Below are 14,228 nucleotides of genomic sequence, written 5' to 3'. Positions count from 1 at the left end.
GTAAAGTCATAGTCTAATATAGTAAATAAAATTACAGGTAGTCATCATTAAACGAGATTTTACATTAATTTGAAAGTTCTTGGCAGCCGCTGATACAATTAACAACAAATTTCTGCACGTAGCTTTATTTTATACTATTAAAAAAAATTGAATACGAATAATGTTAAAATAGAATTCATCATAAATTAAAAATGCAACTGTCATTTTTCACTCTTTTTTAATGAGCAGTCAATTTTGCGAAAGCAGATGTAAAAAAAGTTCCATCTATACTTGAAACATAAAGCACACGATGCGATTGATCGACGCTGTCATCATTAACCTGGTAGCCTCTAATTAAAGCTGGATCTGTATGGTGAACAACAACAACGGTGGCATTCTTTTGATGTTTTCATTAGCGACCGGGCACCGAATCGTAATTATCTCCAACTAGCCATATGTGCAAGCGGTTCGTTATCGTGCAGCCTGTCCAGAAAAGTCTGCGAATAGTCAACAAGGTATAGCCTACACGGTGCACCTGTAAAGATATTACGTCCGATCAGATGTTTGGCCGTAAAAATAAAATTCTACCGATATATATCGATGTAATATATTACGTTATGTCAGAATTATAAGAGCTAGTGATTTGCTATAATTGTGGAAATGTATAGAGATTTTTTAGTAAGATTGATATAGTTAAATGTTATTATTTTAAACATAATTCATAATGTTGATTTGAATCAACACTAAAACATTATTAGCCGTTAAATAACACGATAAAAATTGTTATTTCAAAGTTATCTTGATATTTGAATTGTACTCGTATTACTACTATTTTATCATTTGTACATGCTTTTTGTGACTTTTCTAATACAATTTGTCGAAATAACTTAAGTAAATAAGAAACATTTCAGATAACTCGATCATGATATATATGGCATTGTATTAAAATTATCTTATCACAATACTCGATTTAATCCAGTATGTAATTTTTTTAGTAAATAGTATTTAATATATTAGTGACGTTACACGCGTCTCGCCCGTTTTTATCTTCTTTTTCATTTTTTATCATAATAATTAACAAATTTAACTCAAAGTACTTTTTTCAAACGTGAATTTTTCAAATTTTGTACAAAACACATATCCTGGCGGAAAAATATGTATTATTACATTAATTCTAAATTATTTATGATTTATGATATCGAAAACTGCTATAAATAATTTTTTAGTTCTTCTCAACTGTATGTGTCAAATTATTATTGAATGTTTGTCCTATTCTTTGAATAAAAATTGCTGCATTACAACATTTATTTGAAGCTTACGCATACAAAAATCATATTATGGATTAGTAATAGAAGTTTCATAAAATGAGTATTTACAATTATTTATTGCACTCTTCATGTTTTGTTGTTAAATGAGTGTTACAACAATAACACTATATACAGCCACATTTTTACTTTTATTATAAGAGGATTATCTTCAAAGTGCTCAGTAACTATCATGATAAATTAAATTTTTATTATTAAAATCTCAACTCGAAATCATGTACATACACACTTATTTGCCGCCATATATATATATTATAGTATATCCAGAAATATCGGCTAATTAGATTCCAAATAAAATGTTTCAATATGGCATCTATCACTTTTTCATAAGAGGAAATATCTAGCTTTACAGTCAATGTCCTCTTAGTTACAAAACTAAAATTTTCTGATCTTGTTATAGATTGAAAGTTGAACTTTTACGTTACGTTTCTTTCAGATAGAAAAGTGAGCAAGTTGATTACGTATGAAATATATAATATATTTTTAGGGATATGAGAAAAATGACTTAAAATATTTTACTTTTCTTCACAAAAATTTATAGGTATTTTAATATAATATCAACGTTAATAAATGATCGAAAGATATTGAATCTTGTGTATGTAAAGTATTGAATCATCCCTATCGAATGTTATCCGGAATCAAACCCAAATCCAAGAGAAAATTACCTCAATTTCTACAGATATAGATTAAAACATCAGAATTAATATCTATCTAGAATAATATCTCTAGCAATTAAAGATATCATGTTACACTCAAAGTTAGTATTACTAAAGGCAATTACTTTTCATATCTCTGCTTATATAACATTAACACGTCAAACTCTTTACGCACACATCAATCATGCTATAACAATTCATCCATTAAGAAGAAAAGCCGAGGGAGAAAGAGGACGCGGAAATCAAAACGACGTTGATGATGACATGATTTTTTTGGGACTTTCTATATTTATCTTTATAGATATTTTACTGCAAAGGAATATCACAAGGGCGTTCCCGTACAGACTCGCAGTTTGTGTGGCTAAACTAAGCAGGCTCCTGTAGTTCACGTGGGCACGCTTGAGATGAAGTGAGATGAAAGGGAGGTTGGATTACAACGTCTATAAGATTGCTCCATATTTGATTCATTTGAAAGGGGTCTGCATCATATGAGCTTTGTTTGCATTCATATTGATGCGGCAGAGAACTCTGTGGTAATAAATCAACCTAATGCTGGTGGATTTACAGTGCGGCTGACTATATTTGCTCTTTACTACTTGTTGCTTGCTGCAGTGTAAAATAGCTCATTTTTCATCGTCTAACACATTGTACATTTACGCTAGATCATACAAGCAGTATATGACGTGCTTTTATAAATTATTTTTAAGTTTGGAACGTAAATTATTAAGTATTAACCAGAAATGTTTGGTGTTATACTTATACGGAATGAAATTGTAACATGAATTCGATCTAATAACATTACTGCGTAACGTTATACTTATCGGATAAATTTAATAGATAAATTAAACTTCGTACGTCGCTTTAGTCATTAATAAACTCGTTTATCATGAAGTATAAATTTAGGGAGTGTGTTTATAGCTTAATGTATAGGTAATAATATGGATTTTTCATTTACGTCTATACCGTGACATGACATCGGCGCTCTTCTTTTCATATTTATTATTGAATGTCGGCATAAATACAGTGATGAAAAAAAGGAAAAAGAATTATCGCATGGCCAGTGAGCTGCGGAACGAATTCGAGCGGAAATGATGTTATCAAACAATAGGTTGAATACGCATACGTTTCGTTACTGTAGAAATTTGCCAGAGCTTCAATTGACGAGATTGAAAAAAATTCGAAGATGAATTATTAAATATGCCGTTATTTATCCGAAATAAAATTGTGCGCGGTTTTAAGTTGTTGTAGAAAAAAAATAACGTTGAAAAGAATAATTTTTGTTCCACAGTACAAATCACAACAATGTATTTCCTCGAATCCATCTAGTGAAACCATAATAACATAATGATTAATATTTCTTGTTTTGTACTCGATTACACAGATTGTTGATTTTGACATTAGCAGAATATTACTGCGTACCCTAGCAATAAGTGGTTTTGTGAAAAGCTTCATTTTTAAGTATGGAGCATTTTTCATGTAAGGTGATACGAGCTGCTAGCGAGACAGTTGTGCATGTCAGTTTCGCATACGATCATCGCACTTGGCCACTTGAGAAAGATAGAGAGAGAGGGGAATGAGAAAGAGATGACGATTGTTTGCCAAGGATCGATTTTTTGTTGTCCTATTCTGTGATTGGAAAACTGTTCTTACATCACAATTTCATGATAACTTTATAATGAAATTGAAGATTATAGATAGTTGGTTTATATGACTTTGAATTATATAATTCTTTATATTTACAGTTATATGATTATTTATCGACTCATCTCGCGACATTTTATATAACTAGAATATTTGCTATGCTTATATTCATCGAATTGTTGATATTCATCGACAAATTGTAAAATTGTTGTTTTGAAATTGCTTACTTCTTATTCCTATATGACTAACATATACTTTTGAACCCAATGACGTAACGAAGCTTGAAATAGAAGTAGGTCAAAAAAGTGTTTCGTAAAAAACAAATTAGAATAAACGTGAATGATATAAATAATGAACTTAAATGTGTCTAGGTTTTGCAGCAACAACATATATGAGTAGTACTTATTCATGTACTGGACTGTATTGAAGATAATTAATCTTACAAATACATTCGAATCGTTCGAAAAACTGTGAAGAGCGATAGAATGAGTCTATTGCGTAGTGACCTTATTGCTTTAACATCAACAGATGGTAATACTAAATTGTTATAAACGGAAACATAGAAATCACTTATTGATTCCGATAAAAACATTTGATACCTAGTTCAAATAAACGGAAGTACGTATCATAAAAGTTTATTTCATTGTTAATAGAACATGATACGAATGTAACTTACTCAATTTATTACGATAAAATTTCGCATATTACTCGAGCATTATCAATTCAAAATGCTGTTGAGTTTCTTCATACAAAGAACTGTCCTGATTACATATGATAATACTGGACGTTAATATTCTGCATCTAAAAAATGATATTGTATTGCATTCTTGATTTTCGTCTTCTCGATTATTCTGCCTATAACGTATGGTGCAATTTAATTAGATGACTTGGTAATTCGAAGGGAAAAACTTTATTTTTAGCGTCTCGTTGTGCACGCGAATCATCGCATCGAAATTCACGAGCTTGCACCATCGTTACTAACAAGTTGTAGGATTTTTTGAATTACGTCTTTAGAAGTTGAATCGTCTTCCTTACAAGTTTTCTCACTGTACTGTAGTCGATAGAGCTTACACTATTAAATATGCATTTGACGGATGAGGATTTTGCAATAATATCCTTATCCACGAGTCGCTTACTTGAGTTGACTTTTAATCTTGATTTTATAATGAATAGTAAGCAACGGCAAAAGTTTTTAATGATAAACTAACGGATCTTCTGTAATAAAAACTCCATCGACTTTATTTATTAAAGAGTAAATTTTTTATGTTATTTGTTAGTTTTACGACCCAAAAGTTATGAAAGTATTAGTAAGTAAAAGAGAAAAACTTTCTATAATAAAATAATTTTTATTGTTATACCGCTGAAAACGAATTCCCAATCAAACTTATAGAAAGAATGTAATATTAACTATGTTATTAATGATAATATTTTTTATTTATAACTGCATTCAATCAAAAATAGCAGGTGCAAGAGATTTTCTAGAAACTTTATCAAGTTCTGTAAACACCATTCTAAAAATATTTTTCTAATTACAATTGTAGCTTCTAGAAACAATTCTTTTTCCACAAAAGTACATATCAGGTTACTATTTATTAGTTCTTGTTATTTGTATAAAAAAGTATTTTATAAAAGTGTATTATTATATTCTTTCAGACTTTCGAGTAAATGTCATTAAAAGTCGCGACGTCGACATTAATAAACTATTAAAAAAAAATATTTTTGTTCATTATCATATTATACATAGAACCGATTTTTCTACTTTAAAGAAATGTAAAATATCAATGACAAGTCATGTAATATTTGTAAGCATGTTAAGGTGTATTCTTATATCTCCAATTTTCCATTTTTGTGGACCAAAATATTTTAAATTTTTACAAACTAGCTATAGATATATTACTGATGTATCATCTGTAACTAAATATTTTGTTCGTGTTTTTCTGATAAATTGGGAATTTTTATTATTTTTACCATGTATCGTTGAATGTTAAACTGTAATTGGATTGGGATTAAGTATGCAAATGCAGTTACATTATCATTGACGTAATTATGTAAAATACAAATATCTAACTTAATGTAGTTCTATTATTTTCACCAACGAATAATTCATTTACCAATATAAAGCATAGTAACCGGAATGCAAGAAAAATCAATCTCTCTTTCAGCACAAATGCTGAAACTTTTCACATTTACCACCTCGAAAATAACTGAAAACTACTTTACATGTATCTACTCCGCAACAACTCCCTGATTAATTCTCTCGAAAACTTTCTGCCAACAGAATTAAAAAGCCACGTGTTCCCCCATAAACAACGAAACTTCCAATAATCCGATTGACAATGCACTCTTCATCAGCCATTTGCGTTATTATTTAGTTGCAGAGTTGCGCGCGCTTACGTAAAAAAAAACGCAGAGTCGAAGAAGAAAAGTAGGGAGGAGAGGTGCGCGTGAAAATCTGTGAGCAGCCACCTGTGAACTCGAGATTGTCCTCCCTCTTTTCCAACTCGTGTAGAGACGAGAAGAGAGGGGACACCCTTATCCGCTTTTGCCGCCGGTATATATACTCTGGCAAGCTGGCGTACTGGCCATACAACTTGGTGTTATTGCTATCCGTCGCGCGCTTTTCTCTCGCTGTTCGTCCGTCCTTGTGAAGTTAGGTGAGGTGCAATCTATTAGAAATCGACTGGAAGATTCAACAGTAACGCTTATTCCGTAAGGTAAAGTTATAAAGTTTATGTTACTCCAAGTTGCTTATATCGCTCGGATGGGTTTTTTATTTCGGGAGTTGGTAATTTTATTGCAAAATTTATGGTAGGAAACGCAGATCCAGGTGTATGAAATCCGGGCTAATTAAGTATACGCGATCACATACACGGAATAGAGGTGTATGTCCTTATAGTGCCGCGGAGTGATGCGCGTCCTTATTTGTTATTAATTTACTTGGTTTGTCAAACCATAAGGAATTTATTTTACTGAAATTTTGATGACGAATGCGACTGTCAGTTGTATATGCTTCACCTTACAGATGTCACTTCATTATTCTCTGCTTTTGTATATTGTAGATTACACTTGATGAAATCACGTGCGGATTAAATGCTTGCATTTGTCACATCGCGCGACGATTACTTACGATTAGGGCATCACAAACTAATGCGTGAGCACATATACACTTGTGCAAAGTAGTTTCATATTCATTCGTGCATTTCGACTACTACTAATTTTGTTTCCCGATGAAATAATAGGGTAGTTTTATGAAAAACGCTGCTTAATATCGAATGGTTTCCATTTCCAATGTTGACCTGACTTAGCGATAGAAAAATAGACAAATTCGAAGTTGAAATTGCAGTTATATGTAATGTTTCAAACGTGTGCGGAATGGATTTCAAAATATTTTTCTAGAATTTTACGCTTCACGTTGATATTAGGAGCGAAAAAAGCCTGTTTCATGGAAGTATAACGACTTCCTCGATAACACGACTTTTCGTGTGTGGTTTCACTTTTTTGAAACAAAAAAACAAAATCTTTGCAGATCCTAAGTCTAGGCAAAGTTTTTTCAGACAGAAACAATGTGGAATTATAAAGATCATTACATATGTGTATTTTTGAGGAGTCTTTGATTGGCATCGTTAATAATCTGCTCATTCAGTAGATGAGTTCCGTGGTTCCAGCAGCTCAATGCATTTTACATTATAAACGGTAAAATGTTAATGCCCGAGGAAATTGCTTCTTCAAAGTAATTATTAAACTTTGTTTGCATATTTGTCTTCGCAAAAGAAAGCAAGAATAAACTATCGTTCCAATAAAAAAACATTCTTCCAGCGATTTTCGTAAATAAAGGAGAAACCATAACTCGACCAGTTAAATGTGTATATCGAAATATTGAATTCGTCGATTTGCATTCATTAGGACATACCATTGGAATATACGAGTATAACTCAATCACAGACTTAATATTTTCGGGGAACATGTACCCGTCAATGTTACGATTAATACGTATATTAGGTATAATGATTATTCATATTCGTTTGTATCGATTCTTATTTTATTTATATATTGTTTCAAGTAAAATATAGGAATCACTTATAACTTTTCTACTAGTTTAATAGTTTAATAACTTTTGACTTTCCTAACTTGAAAAATAAAAATAATCTAAATCCTGATCTAGTATCAATAATTACTTTGCATTGAGTGCTATAAATTTAAAAGTTGAAGACAATGTTAGGATAGAATTGAACGGTCTGTCTATAATATAAGAAGTATGATAGCAAAAGTCAGTATCAAGCAATAATATAAAACTTATTTATCGAATACATAGTAAAATTTGAATGATTGCATAATTAAAATTTTATAATTAAATTGTCGCATTCGAGGTGTACTCACGTCATTGTTTTCTTGTTCAAAACACCATGGAATATTTCGTAATTCTCAAAGTCAACTATGACAAGTATTAACAATTAATTTACGGTATTTTGATTATTATATAAATCTAGCCGGTAGAATATAAAGTAAAGGCACGAATATCGGATTATTAGGGAATAAAATCATCCAATTAAAAACTTTTTATAAGTACATTATAGTTGTTTCGAGGATGTACGACAAACATTTTTAAATCATATAAGTTATGAAGAGCAAACACCATACGGTATTGATATATATTGAATTTTTATACGGCTATTGAAATGAAGTACAATAATGGTAAAAGCGTAATACTTTTATGTTATTTCAATGTCCATGGGTATATGTTTTACATATAACAAGATTTAAAACTGTTTTGTTTTAAAATTAGTAATTACTTTACAGCTTACAATAACAACATGTACACTTTTCACTATTTACAATATCACAGTATACCATTAAAATATAAATTGAGTAACTCGTTTGATTGAACATAACTTATTTTCGTAAAGCGCTAAAGGCAACAGTATAATACAAATAGTATAGTTCGTTAATGTTGATGTCCTGCAGCGACGGATAACTTAAGAAAATTCAAGCATAATATATCCGTCACCGAACGCTTGCAGGCATTATAAAGATTGACGCTTATGAACTTATGCTTAGCCTTAGAAAATGTGGTATATTTCATTAAAAGTAAAGTCGAAGTTCGAAGAAACGTCAGTTCTTTAAAAAAAAATGGAAACTTTCGATTAATTAGAGAAATAATTCCAAAACAAACGCTGGTTTCTCTTATTTGAACTTTGTTGCAGTCATTCCCAAGAATCGATCAATGAAAAATATCTTGATTAATGCATCACATTACGTGATTATCCCAGTTATCATCGATTACATAATTTTCAAGTAATATTTACTGGATTTCAATTATTTCTTAGATTGTTATAGAGTTTACGTGATTCCTCCGTGCATTTCTGATTTGCGTGTCCTGATCTAAATGAATTTTCGTCCCCGCATAGTAAAGTAAAAGTGAAAAAAATTATACATTACCCACGTAGATAGACCATCATTTTATCTGTCAGTGCATATATCTGTTATGCATAGGGCAAACTTTATCGAATCTTTCCGTACAAGCTCAACTATTACACGTGAATGTAGACCGAATTGATGCACAGACGGGTTGAATATTGAAATCGATATATCCAGTGCCAAAAAGCTCTATCGTTTTTCATTCAACATAGTTTAATCAAGATATCAATATCTAACGTTTGCACGGGAGTCATGTGTTATGAATAAAAACGTTCGGCGTTGGTGAAATTCTCGTTGTGAACGACTGTACACGATTATCGCTTCGTTTCTTATTTCAGGAAGTACAGATACAAAGATGGCGAGCAAAAGTTATACTTGGGTGATGTTACTCTTCTTTGTGATCGGAGTTGTCACAGCAGTAGAAAACTACATGGACTACGGCAGTAAGTTTCGAGAAAGAATATCACAAATCGATCTCGCACACAAAGAAAGATGAATGACTCTTAATTACCCCGTGAGCTTTTCATCAATCGCCTTTCAAGTGTTTTAATGCCTCGTGAGTCATAAACGAAAATAGCATGGGAGTCGATGCGGCTATTAACTATGAACCGCTTATAATCGTAGCTGTTACTTATCGTTAAAGGATTTAGTATACTCTATAAATTTTTTTCACACGAGATTTTCTTTCATTTCCTTCCGACGGTTTAAATCTTCCTCGAGCGGAGTAAAATTAACTGTATGAATAAACATATCTGTAATTTTTTGGTGTAAATACTCAAATCTATTTTCGTGATTTTGATTTACATTTTCTAATTATTTTCAAAAGGTTATTTTGAAAGATTTCAAGGCTAGATAGTATTTATCAATAGCAATCTTCTAAAATAGTTTGCATTGTGAATTTCAAAAACACATAAGCCAAAATCACGTAAAATGGACCTAAGCAGTCATGCCGGAGTCATAATAAATATTCGTAATTTCGAGTTGCGGTAAAAAAAAAACTACGAAGTTCATTTATTTTTCCTAGTTGATCATGATTTTCATATGCAGCGATTAGCGCGGCTTCAGCTACTGAATAGTAGGATCACTACAAGTAATTTGTTATTTCAATTTTGTAAATAAAGTATTAAAGATTCTTTAAGATTTATGCAATGCGAAACATTTGTAAAAAAGTCAAATTGAAGTCTTTTGTTTTATGGACATGTTACGATGAAGCTGAACGCATTCAATGCTAAGTTCAAGTTTCTATTGACATTTTGGATTGTCAATTAAAGTACTTTCGTCTATATACTGAAAAGGTATTTCAGTTAAAGTCTTTGTCTTGTGTCGATTGTGTTCCATGGTTAACAGACGAGGCTCCGAACAGCGACAAGGCAGCTGCGAATTTACGCGAGCTTTATAGAATGTTGGTGCAGCGTAGCGTCGACGATTCCGATAGCCTGAGGGATATCGCGGAGCATCTGCAGCCGAGAGCAGTGGAGAGATCGCCCTCGCTACGTTTGCGCTTCGGGCGCTCTTACCCAAAGTATCCGGTAAATCATTTCTACCAATATTCTCATCGTGCTTCACCTTATACTTCAAGCACGTCAAGATTGCGTGGGCCTATCTTATATTTTTCGTATTAATGGCATTTCCAAGAGAGATAGACAGAAAATCGTAAATTTATATTTATGCTCGACTATATTTTAGGATTATTGTCTTCGGTCAAAACATCAATCGTCCAATTTCTTTTACTACGATTTCTTTTTAATTACCCAGTCGGACGTCATAATGTGATCGATAATCAATTTCGTAAAAATGTTACAGCGATCTCCCTCGCTGCGACTTCGTTTTGGACGATCGTCCCCGACTATGGTGAGTTGTACAATATGATTCACAATTCATAATAATAATAATTCATTAATAATTATTCATGAATAATAAATAATAATTCATAATATGTTTTTATAATTCTTATTGATGCACTGTTAATGGTTCAATTTTTATCATACCACATATAAAATGCTATGCAAACAACTAAATGCAACTTTTTAAGATAGATACTTCATATTTTTTCAGACATTATGAAATCAAAAAATTTTGATCATTATTTCTATTTTAAAAGTAAGCTTTATTTTATAAATACGTGTATTTCTTTGATTAATGTCGATTAATTCAGAACAACTAATCACCCAAATACAATGTGTAACAAGTCGTATAACAAATATCCTTACCTCAATCGTGGTCACGCGTAATTCGCAGCAATCAATCAAAGAAACCTGTAGCGTGTAGTGATAAATTCACGTGATTATTCTTCAGGCACCCGCTTGGTCATGGATATGGAAGGTAAAGCGTTATCGCTTAATTAACTTGATAAATTTGAAAAACAAAGCTGACACAAAAAAATGAATAATTCTTATTTCTCGAACATCCCTGTTACGATATGATAACAAAGAAGCACTAGTTAGCGATCTTAGCTTCAAACAAATGAATGATAATTTTAACAGAAATCGCTTCGTTTCTTCATCCTGCTTCTCTTTATCATCGAATGCGACTTTTATCACTTTTCCGACGATTCACATTAGTTGGATAGCTTACGTCACTACGAAGGCAAATAATAAAAATGAGACATAATAAATAAAACGTAAATAATTAAAAGAAAGACTGATAAATTACTAAAGTTTTCCCCACAGGTAGATAACTGACAGAATGTTTGTTTTTCGCTTTTTCGACATTTGGATAATCTCTTTAAGACGGCGCAAAGTTTCACATGACATTATACGCAGTTTCACTTATGATGCAAATTATCCGATGGCATCAAAGTTGATGTGTTTTGAATCTAGGTATAAATCACTTGGAATGGACTATAGGAATTAACAGTCAACAATGCGTGTGGGATTTATTTTGTTTTCCTTTTTTTTACTTCAAAGTATAAATTAGTATTATAAAATTATAAAAAGTATTGTTGTTCTGCCTACCATTCTTGAATTTCATATGATACGATAATTAATACGATATCAATAAAAGTTTAATACGTAAAACATTTTCTTAGTTGTATTGGTTACTTATAACTTGCATTTAACGTTGTATTAAGTTATTTGAATCAAACTTCTCCACGGGCGCGAAAAACTTTGAACCTATATTCACAGTAAATATTCATGTTTCGAAGTGGAACAACGTAGATGATTAAAACTTTAATGAGTTTGTAATAATATTCTGATTTCAATTTATTGGGGTAATGATGCATGATCTTTGTAGATTCGTTCTTCGTATATGTTATAAAAAATCATGACAAGTTGTAAAGCGATAATTCTATATCAAACGATCTTATACAACTTTGTAATATAGTATAAATACATATAAGCTTATGCCTCACTAATTTGACTAATTTTCCGTAACAAAGTAACTTGATATAACAGCCATGCTAAAATTATCAATGAGTTAAAAAATAATGAAAAGGAAAAAAAAAAATTTTCTATCTTATGCTTGCAGAGTCTTTTATCGAGATTGAATGCCGGCGGCTCATCGGCAGCAGCGGTTTTCGAAGAGAATTAATGATCGTATCTCCTTTTAACTACAATAGCAGAGGCTTCACATCGCTACTGCACTATACGAATTTTATGTTTTGATTTAAGATGACATTATGTGCCACATTGACTTGAATATTTTTTCGTTCTAAACTGGAACTTTATACTTGAGCTTACAAATCTAGTGAGCTATAATTTTCTCTATCTCCTCTGTCTTTCTTAATGTTCACTGTTTTTATGAATACAAAGAAAACTAACTAGAAAAATATTTGAAAAAAAAACTAGAAATAATATAACTACGTAATAAAGTAATGACTTTCAATCTCGCTATAAAATGTCAAGTTAAAGTGTATTGTCTTTTGTGATTACAGTCAATCTTTCAAATGAATATGTGTATTAATTATTATCACATTATCTAGTATTTTTCTGATAATTATACATGTAAAAGTATGCTCTTACGAGAAAAATAAAAATCGAAGTTCTGGCCTAATGGAGTAGGCAAAGTATGTAGAAATTTCTAGGTGAAAGTACAGATGAAATAGAAAAGTGACATAGCTTTAATCGAGTCTCACGCACCTGTGGCTAAATTTAATGCTAATGAAAAATGAAAAATGATAATCTATCTGAATTAAAAAAAATTTTCAGTTACTAAAATATCAATTGGTTTCATTGGATCTGATTGATATAGCAAGTATTGCGTGATCATTTTACATAAATATACTAACTTCTAATAGATAAAGTATATTTTTGTCTCTTATAAGGGAACATTTTCAATCCTCCGCCTCCGATTTTGCTGCAATTGGGATATGTTATAGCTTACTGAAAAATAAAATACGTATTTTTTTTCATCGGCAGAAAAAGTTTTTAAAAAGGTAAAAATCGCCATCGAAAATCACTCCCCAGAGCAGTTTTCTATCAATATTTTTGCTTTCAATTAATATTTTTCAATGAAATAAAATGAAAGTTAGTTGGTTTTCCCTAAGCAAATTTTTTTCTATTTTGTTTCATAGAAAAATATTAATTGAAATCAAAAATATTGATAGGAAACTACACTAAGAGGTGATTTTCGAAGGTGGCTTTCACCCTTTAGAAAGTTTTTTCCACCGATAAAAAACACATATCTTTTATTTTTCAATAAGCTATAACACATCCAAATTACAGCGAAATCGAAGGTGGAGGGTTGGGACTGTAAATATAAGTCTAATGCCTTTTGATTTATTATATTTATTATTATGTTTTTTTTTCAATAATTCAATAAAACTCTGACGTTTTGAATAATCAAAATATTGTTAAACAATCATGGTAATTTTAACTGTTTCATAATCCAATATAAAATAAAAATCCATCGCATTTTACAAATGAGATAGATCACAAGATAGATGGCTGTTGAAATCATTATATTTCATAACGTATATACTAAATATATTCTAAGAAACTGTTTTAATTCAATGTAAATGTTTATAGTAGGTAGCCACAATTATGGTTTGATATAATATTGAAATTGTTAATTTGAAACGTGTAGACATTGTTGTTTAAAATAAAACAGAAAAAATTCTATTAAGTGGTTGACTGATATTTAAGATTCGAATCCGAAATTTAGTCGACATAGTTTGAATGCACATTATAATTTCAATTACTTAATCTCTCTTTTTACATTATATTATTTTTTATATTGCAATTTTATTGAATTCAAATTAAATTACTTAATG

General features: G+C 30.9%; 1 protein-coding gene across 1 annotated transcript; it reads left to right on the top strand.

Moving 5' to 3' along the window:
- The first annotated feature begins 6,188 nt into the window (after nt 1-6,188).
- Nucleotides 6,189-14,178, top strand: LOC131664858 (short neuropeptide F). The gene is made up of 5 exons (XM_058936281.1): nt 6,189-6,315; nt 9,355-9,459; nt 10,364-10,545; nt 10,820-10,867; nt 12,485-14,178. The coding sequence occupies exons 2-5, from the start codon at nt 9,372-9,374 to the stop codon at nt 12,545-12,547; spliced, it is 381 nt and encodes a 126-aa protein (XP_058792264.1). The 5' UTR covers nt 6,189-6,315; nt 9,355-9,371; the 3' UTR covers nt 12,548-14,178.
- The last annotated feature ends 50 nt before the right edge of the window (nt 14,179-14,228 follow it).

The sequence above is a fragment of the Phymastichus coffea genome, unplaced genomic scaffold (assembly GCF_024137745.1).
Source record: "Phymastichus coffea isolate CEN01 unplaced genomic scaffold, Cenicafe_Pcof_1.1 PCOF00046, whole genome shotgun sequence".
NCBI lineage: Eukaryota > Metazoa > Arthropoda > Insecta > Hymenoptera > Eulophidae > Phymastichus > Phymastichus coffea.
This window is presented reverse-complemented; position numbering and strand designations above follow the sequence as displayed.

Coding starts and splice junctions, on each gene's coding strand:
- LOC131664858 (XM_058936281.1), top strand. CDS start 9,372: ATGGCGAGCAAAAGTTATACTTGGGTGATGTTACTCTTCTTTGTGATC. Junction 10,546..10,819: donor GCTCTTACCCAAAGTATCCG/GTAAATCATTTC, acceptor AAAATGTTACAG/CGATCTCCCTCGCTGCGACT. Junction 10,868..12,484: donor GACGATCGTCCCCGACTATG/GTGAGTTGTACA, acceptor TTATGCTTGCAG/AGTCTTTTATCGAGATTGAA.